This window comes from Podarcis pityusensis, assembly GCF_964106645.2.
Source record: "Podarcis pityusensis genome assembly, chromosome: 8".
Taxonomy (NCBI): domain Eukaryota; kingdom Metazoa; phylum Chordata; class Lepidosauria; order Squamata; family Lacertidae; genus Podarcis; species Podarcis pityusensis.
Genome location: NC_138033.1, coordinates 52134789 through 52160325, shown reverse-complemented (window position 1 = coordinate 52160325; position 25537 = coordinate 52134789). Strand labels below are relative to the sequence as shown.

The 25537-nt window shown below is 42.4% G+C and overlaps 1 protein-coding gene across 3 annotated transcripts; it reads right to left on the bottom strand.

Moving 5' to 3' along the window:
- On the bottom strand, positions 1 to 25524 carry ZDHHC7 (zDHHC palmitoyltransferase 7). Of its 3 annotated transcripts, none has more exons than XM_081016963.1 (8): positions 25282 to 25524; positions 17003 to 17084; positions 11219 to 11541; positions 8072 to 8196; positions 6572 to 6668; positions 5029 to 5110; positions 3541 to 3671; positions 1 to 3356 (listed from the first exon to the last, which is right to left on the bottom strand). In XM_081016963.1, exons 3-8 carry the CDS (start codon positions 11522 to 11524, stop codon positions 3180 to 3182), a joined length of 918 nt encoding a protein of 305 aa, XP_080873089.1. In that variant the 5' UTR covers positions 11525 to 11541; positions 17003 to 17084; positions 25282 to 25524; the 3' UTR covers positions 1 to 3179. The 3 variants fall into 3 exon arrangements, with proteins under 3 accessions (XP_080873089.1, XP_080873090.1, XP_080873088.1); XM_081016964.1 differs by lacking the exon at positions 25282 to 25524 and adding an exon at positions 19570 to 19759; XM_081016962.1 differs by lacking the exon at positions 25282 to 25524 and adding an exon at positions 19574 to 19759.
- Between the last annotated feature and the right edge of the window lie 13 nt (positions 25525 to 25537).

Here is a 25537-nt window from a genome sequence, read left to right as displayed (position 1 = left end):
CTCAATTAGTTACTTTATTTTACATTAAAAAAATTACAACAGAACAAGGATTCGAAAAGCCAAGAAACTCCATTTTCATACACACACGCACACACACTTGCTAAGTCACACACAGGTTCAGCTGCTTTAAAAGGGATTTGCTGAGTTCCAGCAGTATACAGTCCATCAAAGTGTATGTATGAAGTCTTGTGTTAAAGCAGATATAACCAATTCCCAAACTAGGTGAAGGTACAAAATGGAAATGGGCAAGATCTTCCTGGGCTTGCTGCATTTTTACCCCTTGCTTTGGTGATCCGAATCTAATGTTATTTATCTGCTTGCAAGTTCTGCTTCCCTAGTAATACGTGCACAGACTTGACGGAACTGTGAATATGTACATAAGAACAAACTGCAGGCTTTGTTCATGGGCTGAGAATGGACTGCAAAGATCCCTTGAGGCATTGTCTGAGCATTTTTTGATTCTTATAGGTTGCTTAGTTCACCAGCTGTGTGTGCCTGGCTTTGCTACAAGTCACCACCTGCTTGCCATACGGCAGGTAGCGCATACATCACCATGGTTCCAGTTTATGCCCTGCATGGTGGGAGAGCAAATAGGACCCCTTCATCACCATATAAATACTGTGATTTTGTAAGAAGCCTCTCCTGAAGGAGGCCCAATTCCACTCCTCCAAGGGAGAATTGTTTACATGGATGTATGTACAGTGTGCTTTCCCCACACACTATGTGTGTGAGAAGAGGGGGAGCCTGTAACAAATTCATCACCTACATTAGAAGGGTCAGTGAACTGGTATGCAGTATGAAAGAGACCCTTCCGTTGTATCTCTTGTTTCTCCTCCCGTACTTTCATTTCTCCAGATCACACAGTTTTCATTTAATGCCAAGGACCAAAATGGTCATGCAGGAAGCCCCCTTCATGAGAACACACGCTTGGGCATCATTGCCATCCTGCTATAAAACACAATTCAGGTCATTATAGTTAAGACGCTGCACAGAGACATAGAGAAATAGGCGAGTGAACCTCCAGGAATTAAAGATCCTACTGGAAAACTCACACTAAACTTATAGCCTACAAGTCATTCAGAAGAGGGAATTCTGCATGAGACAGAGGTTTGCTTGCTTTTGTAATAACAGAAGTCGCAATCCACTCTCTAAGCCACTTCTTTTCAGCAGTGGGAAGTGCTGGGGTGATATCAGCAAAGTCCCAGCTTCCCAGGCACATGCATACTCTGTCATCTGTGGGGTGTGCCAGCCTCCAGATTCTTGAGCATGCTGGTACTGTGATACCAACGGCTAAGCAAAAGCTCAGTCTTGATATGTTTAAAGGCAGGTTTCAATTTAGAAAGGCTTCCCCCGCGCCCTCAAAAAACATTTCTCCTTTCTATATATGCATGCTCAAGATATGAAGTCTCCTGTTTAAACGGCATTAAAAGAAATGGGGGGGGGGGGAGGATTAGCTTCTGTTACTGAGCACACATATCACTCCCTTCAGACAATGTTTCATTACTTGCAGATGTAACAGCACATTCAGACCATGTAGTGGTTTCACTCTACAAGGGATGGTAAAAGCTGGTTTGATACCACTGAGTTCTCCAGTTCAGAAGTGGTTTTGTTTGGAATATGGTAGCATGCTGTATTTCCGTTTGCTGCCAAGGATTAAATAAAAATAAAAATCATTACATGGAATCATCACAGTCAAGTACTGAACTTGTTTCTGAAGAAATCTGCCCATCTCCTTTGCCGACAATGGTAAGCAAGTGTAGCTATGAGTCACACGGTTGGCATGGCTGCAAGGAGACTATCTGAACAATTGGCAACATTCCCAAACGCATTCAAGATTCATCATGAGAGGCCCATATTTGTGTAGGAGTGCTGACGAGTACTCAGCGCTCTTACAAGAGTAGTGCCAATAGCTTTAACAGGACAATGCCACTACAATAATCCCTTTGCGGAATCAGGAGCTGCCTCTCCCACTGCAATGAACATGAAAACTGGTGTTATGCGGCAGCGGTGCATGCACAATGGTGCATTAGTGAACTCAGCAATTAAGGCCATCTGGAACCAGAAAGTCTGACTTCCACAGAGCATGTTTAGAATCTGGCTGCAGGCCAGCATGTTTAAAGACATGTCTGTTCTTCAGATCTATTGCAGCTTACATCTTCCCACCCCCTATGTGCAAGTTCACTAGGTCTTACCCATAGCTTTTGAGAGGCCTGGCTTGCACTCTGACAAATTTATATAATGAAATGCAAGAAGCAATTGAAGCTGTTGGTTCAATTAAGAGACTTCCAATATGCATTTTTTCATGCCACCAGAAGTTTATATCCATGGTTCCACTCCCGCCCCCCTTTTGGAAGGACTAAAAGTAATCCTTCAATACACCTAATGATGAGTTCCCTTAGAAATTATAATGAATAGGAAATTGGTGTAAATACCTCAGGGTAGAACAAAACCCTGCAATATGATTTCTGCACACTTACCACTTAAAACTGAATCCCAAAAAAGGAATACTTTTCTGAGCCTATGGAAATTTTGGACACTGGCCGGCCTTGTATGTTTTGGCTACAAGGTAATGGATTACAGACCTGTTCAGATACCCACATGCAGAAGTACAGCTGAGGGGGTCTTTGGGGACAAAGAAAAGTTACATAATGGAGCTGAGCATTGCCTAAAAACTATCAGGTCAAAAATGGTTTCTTTTGGCTCGTGATTTCCAGCATTTGTACTTGTATAATAACATGATTGACAACTGTGCCTTGCCACAAAGTCATATAAAAACAGCAGAGGTCAACTCCTTAAAAAAAAAAAAAAAGGACACATATCAAATAAAAGGGGTTTGACAAAAATAAATGCATAATTAGTCCTCTAAAATAATAAGTTACAGTAGTAAAGACAATATTTTGGCTTCATAGTGTGACTGTCCACCTTTCTTGGTTGTTTCTGATTGTTTTGTCATCTTGCTAGAAAGCCATGTGTGGTAGTATCCAGTTTACACTTCTGAGAGTTAATGAGATGTCTGTGACTATAAATGTATAAAATTCTGCTTGCTACAAGCAAAATGTTTCATGTGTGTCAAATCTTCATTGGTCACAGGTTACTTGTGGGCAGCTTTTTTCCTTTTTCCTGGTGCCCAATAAATACAATATACTACTTTTTGTGAGTTCCAGCATGATTAGACAGACTCAAACAGAAAACTCAGGACCTCCTTTCTTGGCTCTTAGCATAAGCCGTCTGATTCGAAATCCAGCAAACGGATTTATCCATAGCAGAGAAGGCTGGCCCCCAAAGACAGATTTCATTCCTTCCCAGCGCAACCTCCGTTCCCATGTAGGCTTCTCACTCTTCAGTCTTTCAATCTCCTGCAAGTAAATATGATAAAAATTGATGTTAAGAAATTTGGAAAGCACGTCAAACTCTAGCCAAGACTGCACATCTGCCTCAACAGAGGATATGGAAAGGGGCAGAACAAGGGCATAGGCGAAGCAGGTTCAAATCCCTATCCAGTCCTGAAACCAGACCCCAAGAAAAACCCTCAATTCTGACCGTTTCATCGTTGCATATAGAGTGGATCTGGGTGCCGAACATTACTGCGGTAAACGTCAGAAACAGAAAACCCTCAAGGCACAAGAAGATCAACAGGATCACAGTCACAGGTGGTGAAAAGTCACTGCATTCTGAAAGAGAGCAGATGAACTTCAATGAAAAAACAAACTGCAACAAGCACACCAACAAGAGTTAACTTCAAAAGGATTAGCAAATCTGAGAATGTAACAGGAAGTTAGGAGCAATCTATAACACAGGCTGAGGGATCACATGCATACATATCAGTAGCCAGACTGTTGGCCTGCAAGGGGCCAGTGACAGGTAGAATGGGAGTTTATTCCTGTATGGAGCTGCCACTGTACACAAATGGTAGTGGGACACCATGTGCTTCAGGCTCAGGTGCCGCTAGAATTTGTATAGATCTAAATACCCAGTTGTATTTAATATGACAAAGCATATAACACTATATACACAGGCCTCCCTCATCACTTATTCACCATGCTAGGTAGGAGTGCATGACCTGTGCCCACATGCACAATTTAAAAAGGCAATTATTTTAAAAGCAAAGTTAAAAGGCACGGTCTATTGGAATGTGTCCCACCATTGTCAAGCTCCAAGGACTTCCTTAATAAGGAAGGATGATGCCTGTTCATCTTTGTGATGGAAATGGCAAAAACCACCTTAGCAAATACTGCAGGTCTTCTCAATCACCCATTTACATGGGTGACCAGTTTTTTAGGTCAAAATTTCAAAGTGCTGATTTTAATCTTGAAAGCCCTATACACCCTGAGCTGCCAGAGGACTGTCTTCTCCCCTATGGATCTGTCTGACCCCTTCAGAGGTCCTTCTCAAGGTACCCCCATCTTCAGAGGTAAGGAGGATGGTTGCCAGGGAAGAACTTTTCAGTGGTGGCGTCTATACAGTCGTATCTTGGTTGACAAATGCCTTGCGACTTGAACGTTCTGGCTCCTGAACGCCGCATACCCGGAAATGAATGTTCCGATTTGCGAACGTTCTTTAGAACCTGACTGTCCGATGTGGTTTCTGAATGGCTGCAGGAGCTTCCTGCATCCAATTGGAAGCCGTGCCTTGGTTTCCGAATGTTTTGGAAGTCGAACAGACTTCCGGAACGGATTCCATTTGACTTCCGAGGTACCACTGTACAATCCCCAAACAAATCTGGGAGGCATTTTTTAAAATAATACTTATGTGGTGAGTGAAAGCTTTTCTTTATTAACCAAGGTGTTTGAATGACTGTTCTGCTGTTTTTACTGTTTTAGTGGTTCTTGAGGTTTATCTGCTTAAAAAAAAATATCTGTTACTGATTTTTTTTTTTTTAGATAATGCTGTTAACTTTTCAATTGTTTGATTTTTACATGGTAGTTTCTTTTATGGCACTTGGATACTCTGGTAGAAAAGTGACTTAGATATACCAAAAATAAATAAGTAAAACGCCATATTACAAAAGCAACTGAAGTATGTGCTTACCAATCCACTGTCCTCTGACGCAGGAGAAGAACTGAAACCCACACAGGATGAGAGCATGAGCTGAAATTAGAGCTATGTACATCTGGAAGTGAGAAAAAGATTTGGAAATCAGCTCTGAAAACCATGCAACCATTAGGCAAGCAGTCAATATTTAAATTCTTTTACATCTTTTAAGAGGACCATGCTACACTGTGCAGTACTTTCAAAATTCTCTTTTTTTGAGGCAGGGCAGGTGGGCAGGGAATTTGCTGCATTAGCTCAAGGTTCCATCTAGCGCAGGGATAGCAAACCTTTCCCACCATGCCTCCACCCAGATGTTGTTGGACTGCAACCCCCATGATGATGATAATAATAATAATAACAATAACATTTATTTATATCCTGCCCTCCCCAGCCGAAGCCAGGCTCAGAGCGGCTAACAGTAACACAGCATTCTAAAATCAACTCATCTTAAAATCAATTCAAAATCAAATTAATGGCAACCACTGGGCTAGAGTTCTTTGAGGATTACAGAAGGGGTCAGACTGTGCCTTGGCCAAAGGCCTGGTGGAACAGCTTTGTCTCGCAGGCCCTGCGGAAAGATTTCAAGTCCCGCAGGGCCCTAGTCTCTTGTGACAGAGCGTTCCACCAGATGGGGGCCACAGCCGAAAAAGCCCTGGCTCTGGTTGAGGCCAGTCTAACCTCCCTGTGGCCCAGGACCTCCAAGATGTTTTTGTTTGAAGGCCATAAGGTCCTCTGTGGGACATACCAGGAGAGGCGGTCCCGTAGGTACAAGGTTCCTAGGCCGTATAGGGCTTTAAAGGTTAAAACCAGCACCTTAAACCTGATCCTGTACTCCACTGGGAGCCAGTGCAGCTGGTATAGCACTGGGTGAATGTGATCCCGTGGCGAGGACACCGTAAGGAGTCTCGCCGCGGCATTCTGCACCCGCTGGAGTTTCTGGGTCAGTCTCAAGGGCAGCCCCACGTAGAGCGAGTTACAATAATCCAGTCTGGAGGTGACCGTTGCGTGGATCACAGTGGCTAGGTCAGGGCGAGAGAGATAAGGAGCCAACTGCTTAGCTTGGCCGAGATGAAAAAATGCAGCCTTTGTTATAGCTGCAATCTGCGCCTCCATGGAAAGGGAGGTGTCGAAGATTACACCCAAACTCTTAACGGACGGTGCTAGCACTAATTGCGCCCCCGCAAGAGATGGGAGTTGCCCCCCCCATCTCAAACCAACGGCCATGAAGGCTGGGCGCTGAAGGCTGGGGATCTACATACTGACTATCTGTGATCTAGGCCATCAATGTTTTCCAACAACAACTAGTCAGAGGGATCCAGGAAACTCACAAGAAAGCCATGAAGTCAAAAGCTCTCTCCTACGGTTTTGGCATCTGCCCCACCAACTGATATTCAGAAGCACGCTGTGCCTCTGAGTGTAGAGGTTCCAACTTGAAGATTCAACCCCCAAATTAGGATAGCCAGGGCAGGGACAGTTTTATATTGGCAACAAACAAACAAACAAATGGTAAACAACTAAATAAATAAATAACCATACTCACAGTAAACAGCACAAAAAACCTCTGGTTTCTTTCCCCCACACAGTTATTGACCCAGGGGCAGTGATGATCCATCTTCCGAATGCATCGCTTGCAAATGCTAGTGGAAGGAGGGGGAAAAACAGTGAAAGTTATGCTGTGGTATGTGTTACGGATATTTTGCCCTTGGTGACTGCAAAGAGGCCATCTCTCTGGAAATCTAAGACGCTGGCATGCGTGGTACAGGAGGCCAAATGGAGGATGATTTCAAACTGCAGCTCGTTCAATGCAGTCGCTCTACATTAACAGATGCCGTAGGACATTCAAACATTGTGCGACTTAATATTGTTTGTTTTCTGCATGTCAAAGTGAATACACGTGATTAAAATACACACAAACACACCTCAGGAGGCACACCTTGTTCCCTCCCCAATAAAAACAATTCAATGAAAACTGAATATACTTAGAAGTCTTGGAATATTGAGTATTAGCTGGAAAAGAAAAAAGGAAAATTGGGGTGGGATAATGGAGGGGGGTACAACTGGATGGGTGGCTCTCCGAGCAGCACTCAGGTTTGAAGGTGAGTATGTACATTTTGTTCCTTGTCTAACCAACAATACTAATGCTACTAATTATAATAATCTTCAATACATAACATTGCACAGTTCCACATTTCATTCTACATGGAGTGCTGGCACCTTCCCTTACCTTGAAATGAAGGCTCTCAAGCACCACATTTTTCAGGAAATACATCTAAAGCTAGCAATTTTTAGTGCAGATGAGCTCTGCCAGATCTTCCAGGAATGGCCAGATTCAAGTGCTTTGCTATCACAAAGCCACAGCAAGCTTTTAAGCATTCAACTTAATGCTTAGAAGAGCGAGGCACAAAGAGATGGTTGGACAAAGTGGGGAAGCAGCTGCAGGCAACTTGTGGAGAACAACAACCCTCCATGTTCCTGCTTAGCTTGTTCAGACAAAAGGGAATCTGAAAGGAATCTTGAAAGAATTGACCTTGTCTGTCACTTTTGCACAAGCTATAGTGAATTGCAGGCAACTTAAAAGTCACACAGCAATGCTCTGTTCCGATAAAGCTGCAAATAGAACACACATGAAAGCAAAGAATACTTTTAGGGAAATGTGCTGAAAAAGGCATCTCTGAGGTCTGAGAAACCACGCAAGAGTCAAACTATACATTACACTGAGACTGCCATTGTTTATGTGATATTTTTTTTAAAAAAACAAACAAACCACAGCTTCAATCCTTATTGGAAGTATTCTGCAGAGACCGTGAGGCTAACTCATTTCCCCAAGTGCTGAAGTCACAGGGAAAATTGCCTTACTCTTTTCCCCAGGAGGGAAAGTGGTGGTGGAAGATGATTTTCATTGGGGCTGTGGAAAGGAGGAAAGGGGTCAACTTCCTTCCATCTGCATAACTGCAATATGCAAAGACGTTTTTAGCATCACTTATAGTTTGGGCCTTGGATTCCAGGCTGAGAACAGTACAGAAGCAGCAATGGGACATACCTGCAATGGTGGGCACGTTCCGGTTTAATGCTGCAGCACTTTGGACACTTGTAGATTACTTCGCCTGGTTTCAACTGCAAACTCTCCATGTACTCTTTCGTGGCATTTCCTTTCGGAACAGCCCCCTAAGGCATTACAGATGGAAAGGAAGACAAGGCCCAGTTACTGGTATGTATCTGAAGAGTGCCAGTGGCGTTTTCGAGAGTGATCTAAAAGGCAACCTGAAGGCACAGCTGAGAATAGGAATGGGTATGAATGCAGCTACACACAACTTTAATGTTACTTCTATAGGGGCTGAGGTCCACAAGTTTCATGCAAAAGGTATGCTCCAAGCAGGGATTTGGATAGAAAGAAACAGAGCACCGCCATGTTTTTGAGGGAGTTCTCAGCAAAAAGGAAGAAAAGGCAGAGTAATTTAGAGGACCTGGAAACATTGGGTCAGATGAGGGTGGCAGAACAAGAAGGTTGCAAGCAGAGGTGTAGCAGGACAGGAGGGCAGAGTAACAAGATGGGACAAGGATCTGGGAGATCTTTGGTGGTAAGGACTAACTGCCCTCAATACGGAGCTTATATACATAGAAATAACATTTTAGAAAGTTAGAGGGAAACTGCCGTATTTCCTCAGACACTGGGCCTTCTCAATAAGCTACCAAACTGAGCAGTATCATGTTCAGACAAAAATTGCTTGTATTTTAATTTACAATCCTAGTTTAGGTAGATAAAAAAGGATCCTATTCCTCCATTTCTTTAGCAAGTGATATTATAGACATGTAAGATTTAATCTTGGGAATACACCAAGGAAAAACACACTATGTCTATGAGGAAGGTCTGTAGGAAGGAAGATGTATTAAGGGTTTTGTAGTAGCAAGACCATAATGCGGCAGACACTGGAGCAATTTCTTTGATTTCTGGCTACAATTTCCCACTTGACTATTCATGATGGTTTAAGCTTTGGCAACTGAATGTTCACTGTGATCCAAGCCAGAGGAGTGCATATGTATTCTATGGGCAACTGGACTGTTTTCTTATTTTCCAGCACAAAGTTCTGTGGGGTGCGCGTGCATGTGCAAATCACCTCTCTCAATTCTAAAGGCCGCTTTCCATGAAAGAGAGAGAAAGGCAGCAACACAAAACTGATAGCAGTTACTGAAGCAAAGGTCTTAACAGTAATGGACAATTAAAAGAAACAAGCAGGCACTAGGGCCTGGAGGGAGTACTGCCCCAAGTTTCAGTGTGGTAGCTAGGGAGAACTGCAGAGGGTGAGGCTATAGGGATGGGGAATTCTTACATGATAACAAAGCAGATGCAGCAGTCTAGAGGCAAGGTTGAGCATGATATGTGTCAAAGAGGAGGCTAATGGGGGCAGCTGACCTATTCTTGCCCTTCAATTTCCCCTCGTGTCATTAAAGGTGAGCTTCCTAACTGCCCTTCGGTCAGTGAACCTGCAGTTCACTGACTGTGGTTTAACTCAATGTATCTGGCTCTGTATTTAAAAGCCTTTCTAAATGACGTACTATGAAATCTCTTAAGTGATGTACAAAAATACCATACTGGCCACTCTGACTGGTGGTGACTCTTCAAGGTTTCCCCCAGTCCTGCTACCCATGTTTCATTTAACTGGAGGTATGGGAAATAAGTCTGGGACCTTCTGCATGCGCAGTGTGTTTTTAACTTCTGAGTTATGGATACTCCTACCATTCTCAACACTGAGCCTAGAATGGGGAACTGCTGGTTTCTTTGGAACCAGCCTATAGTCTCCTGTCCAAGATCTCACCCTCTGATAAATAAATTAGATTTAGTTGGGAAAGCTTCCATTGGTGCTAATGGGAGCTTTTTCTCTAATCCCAATTACTGTGCTTGGAAATTCTAAAGAGGTGGCAGCCGAAGAGTTAAGGTTAAACCCTCCCTGACATGACCCCACCCCCCAAAAAGCCCTCCTGTGTAGCAACTGAGTTTAGAACCAAAAGCTTCCACTGGTGTCAATGGAAGCTTTTCTTTCTAGTTATTGTGTAGGGCTGATTTTCAGCGTGGAAAGAAGTGCAAAGAGGAAGAGGGTGTGTGTGTGTGTGTGTGTGTGTGTGTAAGATAAAAAAAAAAAAGAGGGGAAATCGTGTAATGTTAAGATGAGTTGGCTGTGGTGTTTGTCACTGTAACTGACTTGTACAGGTTTGATATTAAAGAGATATATAGTAAAATGTTATTTAGGGAGATATTTGTAAGTTGTAAGGTAAGATGAGTGCAAGGGGGTGCGAGTGAGAATGGGACAGAATGGTGTGGTGTGTCATGTCCTGATTGGCTGAGGGTGGAGTAGGACAGTGTGTGTGTGTGTGTGTACAGAAAAATACAGTTGCGTTCTGGAGAAGGGTGATTGGTGTGGGTGCTGAGGAGCAGGGGGCAGAGTGGGCGGGATAGGATTTGTATTTGTATTAGGAAAAGAGTTATAAGCACATGCTATGAAATTTCTAATGCTATTGTTGAAAGCAAATCGTACCTGTTAATGACTGCTTTTAATATAATAAATATTTGTTCATTCAAACACCTCATATTTGGCCAAGCCATCAAGGCTGTGACAAAGTCGGTCAGAGATATTATTGTCTAGATGGCAGGAGCAGAATACCAGTGGTTAGAGGATTGCTTGAGGTATTGGAAATCCAGATCTGGAAACCTGATAAGGCAAATAGGAGCCCAGGGGCTTGAGAGAACATTCACCAAAAGGGACTGATGATTTGAATTAAAGTATACTCTTGCTCCTAAACCTGAGTACGACAATTGGTATGGCCCTGCCTGATTTTGGCTTTAGCAGTATGTGGTCCTCAAGAGATTATCCCTAAAGGAGCACAGTCTTTAGCATAAAAAGATTTCCCAACCCTGTGGTAGGCAATCCACAAGTGCATGCCAATAGAATAAATTACTAGGAAAGGCTTCACACACAGTAAGAAGTGTTGACTGTTCAAGCATGTTGTGTATAATGCTAGTTGTGTTTCCTGTTTGGGGCATTTTAATTTGACTGTAGGTTCTATTTCTTCCCAAACACGTTTGTGGTGCTATGCAAGTGCCAAAAGTTCTGCCCAGAAAAGATTCCCTGTGTATCACTGTTCCATGCACACAAAATGGTTAAACCCAACTGTGAGGAACATGTCTACTCACGGGATCAGTCAGCATTGTTCTCAGGTGCGAGGACAAGGCGAGCACCGCCAAGCAGTTGAAGAGGACCCCATTGATGAGGGAGTACCAAAAGTCTTTGGAAGGCAGCAGCATGACAAATGTCACTACAAAATCCGCATAGATAACGAGAAGCCAAGTCATCACCGCACAGACCATCCCACAGCCGTCACGGATGAACCAGACCCGGTCGGCCATGTCAGACTCCGACGATGATGAATCATAGCTGTCATTTTCGGCAAGCAGTGGGTGATGCTCGACGTCGCGGAACCTGTGCCCAGATGACTGCATGATTTTCTGGACTGGCCCTGCAGAAAAATAAGAAGAGGGCAGCCATGAACCAAGGCATTTTGACAGCAGATGTCAGGTTCTATTACCATGGGAGAGAAGCAGGTCTGATGGTAGAGGTTACCTCGCCGTAACAATTTTGTTCAAGGAACAGTACTTTAGTGAGAGAAAGTGTAAGTCTTCTGCCAGTTACCTGAATATTTTCCATCTCCCACTTCTCTCTAGCAGACAGATTTGTTGTGGTTGTAAGAACATTCACAACCCAGTAAGATACATCTCACACCACTTCAAGGGCCATTTATATTTTTTTACAAAGTCTGAATTCTTATGTCAACTGCAGGAAAGAATTTTGTTTTAAAAATTAACTGAAGTTTTTTTGTCCCTCCTTCAGAGCTCTCTGTATGTATTCTCATCTACTCTAATCCCAAATCTGTGGTATTTTCTGCATTTCACAGCACACCATTTTTTCTCTTTCTGCACTCCATCCATTATTCCTCTTTTCTATCACTCATGAGTAGTGTGAGGGAATTAAGCCAAAAACAGAAAAGCAAGTGGAAGCAGAGATTGCTGCAGTTAAAGGTTCATCTGTGGTCAGGAGCATAAATTAATCAAGCAAAGACATCACTGTTGTTTTCTTTGAGTCTGCAGATGACTTTTTAAACCATTGTTTTGACATTTGCTTTAGACTGAAATGAATGTAAGTTACATACCTTAAGTAAATAGTTATTTAACTTATGTTAAACAGCAGACAGAGCACAAATGACACTGTATATGGTGGAAACTAAACTGCAGCGGAATGGAAACAGTGCCGACTGTGATGAATGTAAATTGCTGCCTTTTTGCATTTCTATCTGCAGATTTCTCAGCACCCTCACTTCATAGGTACTTATTTTTTCTCTTCCTCACCCTCCAAATCACTTTGCACTCCATGTCACCCCTTTTTTCTCTGTGCATCCTTGTCCCTCATTATTATCCCCACCCCTTCCAGGCTCTAATTTTTGCTCATTTTGTTGCTGTTGTGCACTCCCTTCCTCACAATCACCTTATTTCTACAACCACTGCCTGAAATTGGTGGCAACAGCAAACCAAATGTTTGCTACCCCAACCATTAACCCCACTAAGGAGTCTTCAGCTGCAATCACCAGCTCATTTACTAGGGAGTAAGCCCCAATGGATAACATGGGATTTCCTTTAGAGTAAGCAAGTTTATGATTATGTTACTACATTCAAATGGAGCATGCAGCAAATTAGCTAAAAACACTGGTGCCAGCTCCACTGGCTGCCTCAGCATACAGGGAGAGGAGCAATGAAGATATTGTGCTGTAGACATTCTCCCTCCCTCATCTCTGCCTTTAACAGGAAGGAGAAGCAGGCTTAGTCATTTTCAAAGAGGTGGGAGATGACTGTAAGATGTGGGCATTTGGAATTCCCCAAATAGAAAAGGAGGAGTACAACTGGCTCATGTGCCTAACATTACATGAATGCTCTTTACAACATTCACATAAGACAAGAAAATGAAGCCTATGCAAGATAGGTTTTTAATTCAATGAGGGAGAACATTTATACGTTTGTACAGAGTTAAAAATAGTTTATATTACATCCAGGACAGATTCCTCACTTACAACAGTTAATTCTAAGTCTCATTTGAAAGTATGAAGAAATGGCCTTAACTGCTCTAGCTAATTAATGTTTACTCTGAAGCAGGATCTACTGAATTCAACTGAGGCTCATATTAACATTTCCCTGGGAACTAGCATCATTTTTTTGATCCCAGGGGCCAAAAAAAAAAAAAAAAAAAAAAGGATTCTGCCCCCCCCGCCACCACAAGTTATAAGTAATTTAGGCAGAACCATTAGCATATGATGAGAGCACACTACAATTGGTACAGCAAGGTGGCAAAGAGATTAAATGAGGCAGGAAACCCGATGTGATTTTCATTCTACCATAGATTAGATGGCCTAAGGCAAGCCACTCTTGCTCTTAATCTCTGCAATTTGAGGCTTATCAGACTTGGGTACCTTTCAGGTTGTTGTGAAGCAGGGATGGAAACTTTGCAGCTCTCTATATGCTGCTGCACTACTAATTCCCATCAGCCTCATCCAGCATGCCTAATGACCAGGGGTTCTGGACATTTGGAAATCACGTAAATGATTATGTTCACATCACAAACTAAAAATATACACTTCTGTGTAGACGGAATAGCAGGGAGATCAAACAATTGATCCCATATGGTGCTGGCAAGCAGAGACAATTGCTAAAGCAGAGACAATAGCTAAAGCACACACACAGCAAAAAATATGTATGTCTCAATTTATACAATGACTCAGCGAAAAAAGAAAAGAAAAGAAACAGGGCAGAGGCTACTCAACGCACTGCAGCAGCAAGATCTCTGGAAGGGGTTGTGCTTTGCACTTTCAGCTAGCAATTTAATCTTGGGAACAGATGCTCTTTCTGCTGCCCACACATTCTGTTCATTCAAAAGTGGTTAAGTGGTGAAATAGGTTCCACCCTTATGAAATAAGACTGCTTTCCGTGAGAACACCTTATTTTTACACACTGGCTTATATACTCATTCCCAGGATAGAACGATCTAAATCAAGTCATTTTAAAATCAGTTAAAAATAGTAAAGTTATTTAAATCACTGTCTTTAAATCAAGTTTCCCCATTTTAAAATTGATATATTTTGTGAACAAGTGTTATATTCACTGATTCCTGTTGTGAAGCAAATTGGTTCCAACTAAGCTGAGTTGTTCTACAACCTACAAATGTAGGAAGCTGCCTTATACAGACTATAGTCCTACACAGAGTCAAACCAGTGGTCCATTTAGCACAGTACTGTTTACACGAAGGTAGCTGAGGTGGAATCCTCCAGATGTTTTGGACTCCCAACATCCACAGAGCAAAACATCATCAGGCCTGGCTCGTGCTCAAGGGAGCTGCAGTCCACAATACAGACAAGAGATAAATTTATATTTGGCCTTCTGCACACATATGCATGGATATTAAGTGAGACTGCCTTCCTGTAGAATATGCACATTTATGTGAAAGTAACGCCTACTGAACCAAGTGGAACTTATTAATAAACTTGTATATGATCTGATGTTCAAAACATTACAGAAATAAAGGTTGGTCTTAAGTGGGGAAAATATGAGATGGAAAATGCCTATGCTGTTTGGTTATTGGGAATTATAACAATTCATAATTTGGAAACAGAACACTTTGCAGAGCTCAGATTGTTGTAGGACATAAAATAAAAGGTATAAAATCACACATATGAACTAGTAAGATAAAGGATGCCATCTCCTGGCTTCCAGTCTAATGACTGAAACTTCCTCAAGAATACAACTTTGAGCTCCTTTGTCTTACTTTCTTCAAATCCTTCCTTGAAAAGCCACATGTTCTTTGGTGCATCCCTATAGTTCTCATAACATTACCAAATCTAACATTGTGCTGCTGAAATATTATTCCACTGTATACACATGCTTTCAATTCCTCCTTTCCTCTTCTTCTGCTATCTTCCTTGTCAGAAACTGTCAGCCCAATGCTTGTGGGTACCATGGCATGAACAAAAGCTTTAATTAGTGACCCAGGGCAGGTACCCCAGTGTCGAGTGAGCACCTGGGAGACCAAACCCCTTCTATATATAAAGGTGTGATATAAATGCAGCCATAAATAAATAAATAGATAAGATAGTCTCTAGCCCTTCTAGAAAGAAATGGGGCAAAATGTGCTGCTATCTTCTAAGTGATTTCAGTGAAATGAGAGTGAGTGCCGTGTCTTTGTACTTAGTAAAGCACCATAACAATGAATGGCGTGTTGTAAATAAGAGTAATTTTGATAGATGCTCACAATAATGTCAAGTGCATGCATTAACATTGTTCCTTTTAAATTTGGCATATTTTTGAAAGAGAAACAGTATCATTTACTTAAAAAATAAAATTGAGGGTTATATCCAATGTTAGACCCATTAATACTACTTTACTTGGATACAACTCAGCATCTTTAAATACTAAATAACATTCCGACTTTTTAGCTACCCTATTGGTTTCATTTTGCAATAATGCTCTCTCCCAGCAGATGGAGGGTTTTTGTTTTGCTGGTGGGACTAGGTGTTCACTGAACTGCACTTGGTGTCTGGAGTGGAACTATAATGAGCTTCATTTATTTGCACATTGCCTCATCGCACCAGGAACAGAAAGGAGGCCCCAGAGAGCCTCCAACTATCTATATAGAAAATCAAAGTATTATGACCAGATTGCAGCATAACCCCAAAAGTGCCAGAAATAGCATGAAACCCTAGAAGCACTTTCATCACTGAAATCCCTATTGATTCACTGCTATTAAGGACCATGTTGGAGAGCAACCTGAAAGCACTGCATTGATTTGTGATATCTGAGCAGATGCCTCACCGCTTTCCAGCTTATGCTAGGTCCCCTTCCCTATAGCAAGCCAGCTTCAATGTAGTTTAAAGCACATGCTTATCAATTTGTGTCATTACTGATTCTCTTCCAAACATTAAACTTGCACCATCCAATTTGATCATAGTAAGAACTTTTGGTGTTTCTGAACCATATAAGGCAGACCCCACCCCACCCCTTGTCAAAGGGTATTCACAAACAATGGGAGTTGTAGTCCAGGAACACTTGGGAGGGGAAGCAAAATTTGAAGTAGAGACTTCAGCCTCAGTCGCATTATAGCACATCACCTCTATGCAACATGCTGCTTTAAGTCACTAAAGCCTGTTGAGCAAATAAGCAAGTTGAACTGCAGAGGGGGAGGGTAGCTGCATAAATTGCTCAACTTACTACGATCAGGATGCAAGTACAAAAAGGCCTATTAAGGTAACGTCCCAGGAACAGCATGAACTTTGAATGGAAGCATGCTGAAAGTTTATCTTGAAGACAAAGACCTTGAAGACAAAGACCTAATGAACACATACAAATGATCTGCCATTTATGTGTGGCAGGTTGCTATGCCAATCCAGGGGTGCCGCCAGTTCATAGGAACATTATACTGAGTCTGACCATTGGTCCACCTTGCTCAGTCTTGTCTACGCTGACAGGGAGTTTTTCGCAGCCCCACCTGGAGACGGAACCTGGGACATTCTGCATGCAAAGCTGGCGATTTACCACTCAGCTATGGCCCTCCCCTCGCCTTTTTTTTTTTTTTGGTCTGGCAAATACAGCATTTGAAATAGCAAAGACAAATGCCACTTCTACTTGCTGAGCCACTACACACAAGCTGCTTGAAGAGTGGAGGAGCCTCCCTGCTTTGGCATTTTAAGGTGAGCTGTTGTAGCTTGTTCGAAGGCATCATACTTACATCTATTGCTCTATTTTTACAAATCTGAAGAAAGCTTATTCTGGGCTACAGGCTCACCATTAGGGACTTAACGGCATCTAACCATTTGTATTTCTATTTGCAACCCACCTTGAGCCTCTGGGGACAGGCTGGGCAATAAATCCAGAATGAACACATACCTGACAAGGAGTGTGAGTGTTAGTCTGACATCTTGCTGTTCCTTTGGGCTTCTAAGATGCATGTAGTCATAGTTGATGTAACCTGCACAGACATAATAAAGCCACTCATTAGTTACAAGCACAGCAGCAAGGTTATAACAAAGCATGAGGTGTCTTCTGTGATGGAATTACAACACATCTGTAGAAGCCAAAAACCTGCACTAACATGGAGGAAAACTTCCATTCTGACCTCTGATTCACTTATCAAGTTACAAAGGCCGCTTTTCTCCTCTGCCCTTGGATAAACACTGAATCTCTAGGAAAAAAAGTGGGGGGAAGGGGCTTTTCATTTTTCTGACGAGAGGATAATGTTAATGATAGGCATTATCTACCATCAGCTGTTCAGGAAATCTCAGACTCAAACCATTTGCCCTGCCCAGCTGCTCCACGTTGCTGTCCAGCTGTCTGATCCTTTCACCTCCATGTTCTTCCAGCAAGAGATTTCACAACTGGGAAACACCAATGTGTGCTGTAGAAGACTCTCTATCTGAGAACTTCTACCTGGAACACAACACGGTCGCTAAATTACTGACTTGGATTGTATCTTGTAGTTTCATTCTGGGCACAATTTAAAAATGCTGGTGTTGACTTTTAAGGTTAGTAATGACTTGGAACCTGGATACCTAAGAAGCCATCTGCTCTTACATGAACCAGTCCAGCCATGATAAATTTCATTGGAAGTCCTTCTCCAAATATCTGGGCATTGTCTCTTCCTCCATGGCTGAACTCCCTCCCTAGGGATGCTTACCTGACACCAACATCATGAAGCTTTAGGTGCCAGTTAATAATGATGTTACCTGCCATTTGTTTTTCTTTTTTTCTTTTACTGAATTATGATTTAATTTTACTACTTCTGAGTGGATTTTTGTGTATCTGTGTGTTTATATTTTGCTGTCTATTTATGCCGCCCCTTTGCTATTTATACAGGCAATGCTTTGGGGAAGGTCTTAATTATGTTTATTTTTATATTAACCTTAACTGGGAACTTGCCTTGGAAATTTTAGCAAACTGAAAGGTGGGATATTATTCCCTCCATTTATGAAGTTCAGAGGTAGGTGACAGAACTTGCATAGCCAAAACAGCACACACTCACGAGAGAGGTATCAGCAAGTTTGCGGAACCATCAGAATTTGCTGAAGTTAAAAACAATAATAAAAAAGGCAGGATCCCAAAACAAACCACTGAGCACTGGCCACACTCAGTGGTCACAGAATGCTGACTAATGATTTGGGGAGGGAGAGAACAGAAAAGCAGGTAGGTGGGGAATAGAATGGAATATTGCAAACTACCTGGAACACTAAACCAGTGTACAGTGGTACCTTGGAACTCGAACAACTTGGAACCCAAACACTGCAAACCCGGAAATAAGTGTTCTGGTTTGCGAACTTTTTTCAGAAGTCAAACATGCTCTGTTTTGAGTGTTACGCTTCCAATTTGAGTGCCACACTTCCATTTTGAGTGTTATGCTGAGATCTGTCTGTTTTTGCTATTTATTTCACATTTCTGTTTTTGCGGCTTTTTTGTTTTGTTTTTGTGACTGTGTGGAACCCAGTTCAGCTACTGATTGATTGATTGTGTGACTGCAGTACATTGTTTATTGCTTTCATTTTATGGATCAATTGTCTTGTTAGATAGTAAAATTCATGTTAAATTGCTATTTTAGGGGTTGTTTCTAAAAGTCTGGAACGGATTAATAAATTTTGCATTACATTCTATGGGAAAGTGCACCTTGGTTTTGAGAATCAAGGTACCACTGTATGGACATTGAAGCATCATATATAGAGGCACCTTCACCTGTTATCTTAAGTATGAACACATCCCCAGACACAGTGCTTGAGGTTTCATGACCATGAATTCAATTGGGAAAAATTCTGTCTCTGCAGTCAGATTAGCTCCCCCTTCCCCAAAAAATATTTTTGTTGGCAGAAAAGAAAAATCTACAGGGCCCTAAACGTGGGCACCAGTGACAATATTAGTGAGAATATTCGCATTGACAATGTAAGCAAAGCTGTCACACACAGTTAAGGCATGGTTTCAAAAACGGAAAATGAAAATCTCACAGCAAACTGGCTCTGCTAACTACAGAGTCAGCATCTCCTCTCTCAGAAGGCAGGCTGGCCAGTCTTTCATTATACAGGTCTGTAGCCCAGGGGAAGCCCTTCTGCAGGAAAGCAGCAGCTGCAGGAGACTCAATCTACCTATAAGTGCCCAATTAAACCCCTCTTGATTATTTTGTCCAAGTATTCCATGCTCAAGGTCACAGTTGCTCTACTCTAGCTAATGGTAGATTTTCTGCAATTGGATACGCAAAATGATCTTGAAGTAAGATATTTTCCTGCTGCCTTTGTACATGACCAGCTGTACGTTAGGAAAGTCAGGGAATTATTTTCAATTATGCTAGGCTACCTTTCACTTTTTGTATCTCCCAAGTCTCTGACCTTCACAGTTTGTATATGCTTGTGTCTTGCACCCTCTCCTTCCACCCACTGCGTGATCCATAATCAGTCCTTTAAGATGACTTTACTTACTTACATGTAAGTAAGGTGAACTGTTCTAGCTGAAAGGGTGAAGGGGCTTGGGAATTCTGCAGGCCTCGAAGGCGCTGCCCGACCCACACGGTGCTGCATGATGTCATCCCATCATGGAAAGCGGGCAGACCCTGTTCAACCTTGAGGGCCAGTCACAAGTCCATAGCCCCCTTCAGCAGCAAGTCTCAGCCATACTGTGTGAAACCGTGATGTCACAGAGCCCAGCCATCTCCACTCTGCTTGTGAGGAGGGCAGGGAAGGAGGGCAGACCCACTTATTCAGCAACAGGCTGGTTGAAAGCAGTCACAATTTGAGAGTTGGACACAGACACACCTAGAAGGGCCTGAAGTTTACAAATGGCAAGATAGGAACAGACACACAAATCTGAAACTAGTCCTTCTTCCTACATAGTTGAGATTTACTGAACCCTGGCTTTGGTTAGGATTACACAAACAAGCCTACAGACACTACCCCCCCCCCCATTACGGTTACACACACCCAAAACCCAATCCAGGTTTTGAAAGGAAGTCATATGGAGCTTTCTCAATGCTTATGACATAAATACAAAGCAGTGTGATGTATGTTCCATTAAACTGTATACACATCCAACCACTTTCATTTGAAGAGCTTTCCAAGCACATACAAAAATCTACCTCTTCTTTTGCATGCCAGTTACTGGATTGCTTAATCCAGTAGAGAAGGACCATAGCTTTCAGTAACGAAGTGCCCACTTTGCATGCAGGTACAGTCACTGCCTTCTCCAGTTAAAAGGACTTCAGGTCCAAGTGCTTGAAATAACCTCTGCCCGGGACTTTGAAACATGTTTTTAAATACCACATGGGGTTTAGTGTGGAGCATGGAAAAGGGATTGATTTGTCGAGAAGGGTCAAAAACACTGTTGGAGTTTTTGGAGTTGGAGTTCCCACGAGTGAAAGGAGCAGGAGACAAAGTAAAGTACAGGTATAAATATGAAGAAGAGCCGTGGAAGGGACATGGAAGAGACTTAAGGGCCTCGGACATAAGATTACCAGGTTAATGCACTAGATTGATGGGATAGAAAGGACTGACAAAACCCGGGACCAGGAGGAGGAGACGCTGGATGAAGGTTGGAAGAAAAAAAAATATTTATTAGGAATGTTTTATAAAATTGATGAATGTTAGAAAAATGTTGGAACGAAATTATTTGGCTTTAGCAAAAAAAGTTAAAAGAATTATGTAAGAATATGTTATGGTTATGAGAAATTGGTATAAATAAGATCTAAGTTTTAAGTTTTAAGGTCTTTTATAGTAAGATAAGTTTAAAATAGATTAAGGTAATGTAATGACAGAATATTATGAAAAATGGAAAGGATTTGCTGTGACTATTAATAACTAGGATACAAAAAAAGGGAGGAGTGAGGAGGTCAAAGAAAGAAGGTAATGATAAGTCAAGGATATGAGAATATTGGATTTGTTTTTAAATTTTTGTGACTTATTTTTGTTTTTTGATTGTGTTCTGTTACGTGCTTTGTTCTTATTTTTTGATCTTGATTTTTATCAATTTGTATTGTTTGATTGTGGTTTGTTTTTCTTTTTCTTTTCTGCTTTTTTTGTAACTTTAAAACTCTTAATAAATATCATTTAAAAATAAATAAATGAAATAACCTCTGCCCGAAACCCTGAAGGATCAGTCCAATCAGAAGAGAAACAATTCAGCTAGATGGACCAATAGTCTAACTCAGTTCCACATAGAGCTGCTTCACATGATTTGTCTCGAGTACTGCTACCGACACCTTTATTAAAACACTAGAGAGCTTGGAAGTACGCAGGTACACAGCTAAAGTATTTGACATCAAAGTCCAAGAAACAGCACTTATCACAACTACTTACTAAACTACTGACTCCTATTTCTGGTTAACGAACTTTACTGATGAAGGTTCCCTTCCCCACAAAAATTCATCAAGCTCACATTCATCACGTTAAAAATTCAAGAACAAATTATGTCACCCAAGTCAGTTTTCGGTAAGCAAAATAAGAAGCCAAAGGCTGTTCTCTTCTAATAAATTATACATGTAAAGATCCTTATTGTACCAGGTAGAGGGTGACTGCTTTACACCATTTGGTTTTCGGCAAAACATTTCAACAAAGTGTCCTACTGCACTGCATGGTAACGACAAATATGCATGGGGAAACTACCATGATTTTGTTTCACTGCCATCGTGTTTTCAGACTCTCAACAACCAAAAGGACTAGAATCATATTTGAATAATAGGTAACAATATCACAATACCACTGCTCAGTGGTCCAGCTCCTGCTTTGCATGCAGAAGGTCCCAGGTTCAATTCCTGGCATCTCCAGGTAGAACTGGAGAGACCCCTGGCTGGAATCCTGGTGTGTTTCTGCCTGTCACTGTATACAATATTGAGCTATTATTTACTTATTGAATTTATATCCTGTCCTTCCTCCCAAAGGAGTCTAGGGTGGCAAACATGTCCATAAATTTCTTAAAGAGCATTCCAAATCCCCAGTTGACTGCTCCCAACAGTTTTATACAAATGTTAAAATAGCAACGAGACGAAAAGGGCCCTTGTGGGACCCGTAGTCCAAAAACCACTGAGCCAAGTGACAATCTGCTAGTCCTACTTGCTTGTAGCAACTCTGCAGGTAGGAGTGGACCCACTTTAACACAAAACTTCCTGCTAGGTGGACCAATCGTATGACACAGTGTTAGGCAGCTTCTTACGATCCTAAAAGCTGCACAGAGATACAGCAGGGACTACAAATTCTTGTAGTACAATAGGGACCCTCTCTCTACTTTGGTGACTGTGATTGGCTTTAAACTGTTTTAATGTTGTATTTTTATAATGCTATAACTTGCCCTGGGATCGCATGGTGAAGGGCAGGTAAGAAATCAAAATAGCAACAACACAAGTTGTGTGTGCCTACTCCAAAATGATTATCAAAGTTTCAGGTTCTTACTTGTTTCACAATTTGCTTAATCATCTGAAATGTGAGGACCTTAAACAGAGAGGTTGTATTGAGCAGTGATGGTGGTGGGGAGCCAATTGAGGAGTTAGGTGGAGTACATGCAGTTTCCTGGCAGTATGTCCTACCTAGTTCAATCCCTTGTCACAGAAAAGGGAAAAAAAGGAGTGAGGGGAACCAAAGACTGGTGAGATGGACATATCATCTCTCTACCAGAGACTCTTGAAAGCCAATGCTAGCCACAGTAGAGAATGCTGGTGTAGATGGGCCATCGGTCTGACTCAATATAAAGAAACCTAATGAGCAGTGTCTCTTAAAGCCAAGGATAATGAATTAAATCAATGACAATGTTCCTTGATTTCTTTGCTGCAAAGACAGCAGCCAACAAAAGCATCAGCATCTGGCTCTCAATGTGAGTTTTTCTGTACAAGGTGAATGAAATTTTTTTAGCAGACATATCAGAACAGAAAGCCAATTATCCCAGACACTGGGTTGATTAAAAACATTTTCTCTCAAACTTGGTCCTACAATCATGGAGGAACACAAAGCCATGGCTGGAAAAAAAGGAGAAAACTTATTCTCATTTACAGGACTAGGTCACTGGCAGTCCTGGAAAATGAATGCTAATGGTTGAGGATTTCACCTTTATGCCAGGAGGAAAAATGTAAGCCTCTGTATCAAACTGTGCTGAGACAAGAACAAAGATAACAGCATGATGGGAAAATCCTGATCAACAGGGAAACCAGGACCAATTTCTCATAGAAATGGCAAGCCAGTGTCTAGACTATACCACATCAGCCTGTAAGTGGTGACTTAAAAGTAAACCATCAAATCATGTGCTTAAAAAAAAAAAAAAAAGTCAGGGAGACAGCAGGGTTCCTGATTTCCTGGTTTTCTATGTGGATGGATTTTTAAATATATACATATATATAGAGAGAGAGGAACATTCAATCAAGTGCATCCCCCCTGAGGCAATGCAGTTCAGGCAACCATATGCTCAGTGAGCCCTAGATGAAGCATGGTACAGCTTTTGCTGTGGGATGGAACAGTTATCCAAGGGCTGCAATCTCGTGCACATTAACTGGGAATACCTCCAAGTACAGCACAGGGCTACAAAGATGGGATAGGGTTGAAAAGTGGGAGAAACCCAAAGTAACAAGGTATTGAAGAGTAGAAGGCAATAACGGCTGATTTTATCCATGATAGTTTGTAGGGGTGGGGGTGAAATACAGGCTATCAGTTGTCAAATGGCGATGAAAAGTCTGGTTAAGTAGAGGTTGTTTTCAAATGCACAAATAAGACTGGGAGGGGTTTACAATTAACCAGCTGGAAGAGAGAAAAAGGTGTTAGTGCTGCTGGTTTAGGACTGGAGAGACCCAGGTTCAAATTCCCACTCAGACATACAGCTCAACAAGTGCCAGTCATGACTTCAGCCTAATCTACCTCAAGGGTTAGTGAGGATAAGAATGGTAAAGAGAACCAAGCATACCTTGGCAAAAAGACGTGATTTAGGTAAATAAGCATAAATAGTCAAGCAAACTAATTAAGTACAGTGGAACCTCAGGTTACGTACCGTCCTCCTTACGAACACTTCGGGTAATGAGCTCCGTTAACCTGGAAGTAGGTGCTCCTGGTAGCGAACTTTGCCTCAGGATGCAAGCGGAAGTCACACGCCAGCAGCGGTAGGCCCCATTAGTAAAAGTGCGCCTTAGGCTAAGAACGGTTTCGGGTTAAGAACTGGAACGAATTAAGTTCGTAACTGGAGGTACCACTGTACTTATTTTAGTATATATTTTAAACATCTATTTTATTATATTTATTGCATTTCTATCACATCTTTTCTCCAATGATCTCAAGGTGGCGTATATGGTTCTCCACCTCCTCATTTAATCCCCACAACTCTGTGAGGTTCCCAAGGTCACCCAATGAGCTTCATGGCTGATATCCTAGGTCCTAGTCTAACACTGACCACTACAGAACACTGACTCCACTGTTTCTCAAAGGAGCTCATCAGGTGGCACAAACCACCTCTCACCACTTTCCCCAAGATGGTGACTACTAGATGTTGCTGAACTCCAACACTGTCAGTTCCAATCAGTGTGGTCAATGGTCAGGGATGGGAGCTAAAAGCCCAACATCTGGAGGATGCCAGCTGGGGGAAGGCTGCTCCAGCTTAAATGTGCTATATGGCAGCACAGGTGTGGGCCTTCCCAGTGGCGGCACCACCTTAATAAACTTCTTTTCTGAAATACTGGTAGTGTGAACTCTTGATTGGTTTTTTTGGCACCACCCAAAGGCCTTACCTTGTCTGCCCTGGCCTTTGTTGGGAATGAGCACTAACGCTGGGTGTTGTGGTGTTTCTCTGCCCACGCTGGCTGCAAGTTTAAATTGCTATTTGTTCGATATAGTTTTAGTTTTGATTGCATTCCCCTCCATGGGGTCCCTTTAGCGATGGCAGCACAGGCCAAATAAATAAATATTCCAAATAAATAAACCAAATCTACTTCACACAGCCATGAGAGAAGCGCGGTTGGGGGGAGGTACAGTTTGTGGGGCAGAGGAGCATGGGTGGTGGGGGGGAGAGAACTGGTGACATGCTTGGTAGGCGTGGTCTAAATAGGAAGGAGGGGTCGAAAAGGGCGTGGCTTGGGATAACCGAGGCGTGGGGACACCCGAATGGGCGTGGCCTAGAACAAGGGCGTGGCTTGCTTATCTCTCTTTCTCCCTGCCCCTCCCTCACAGACTCACCGTCGCTTCGGTCCCTTCAGGGCTTTGCCGACGACAACCCAGGATGCTGAGGGCGGCGGCGGCGGCGGCAGCAGCAGCAGCAGCAGCAGCCTCGCATTCCAAGGCCCGGCCCATCCCGGGGAGAGAGGAGCCCCTCCGCTCGCGGCCCGCCGAAGGGAGGTTGGCAGGCCGTGTGTGTAACGGCCGCTGCCGCTGCTGTGAGGGGAATAGGGCGAGCGCGAGCTTGGGAAGCCAGCCCGGCGCACTGCGCAGGCGC

Excerpts from the sequence above, each read along its gene's own strand:
- ZDHHC7 (XM_081016963.1), bottom strand. The coding sequence starts at position 11,524 with ATGCAGTCATCTGGGCACAGGTTCCGCGACGTCGAGCATCACCCACTG. Across the intron at positions 8,197-11,218 it reads GAACAATGCTGACTGATCCC|GGGGCTGTTCCGAAAGGAAA; the intron begins GTGAGTAGACAT and ends GTAATGCCTTAG. Across the intron at positions 5,111-6,571 it reads GGTTTTTTGTGCTGTTTACT|ATGTACATAGCTCTAATTTC; the intron begins GTGAGTATGGTT and ends TCTCACTTCCAG.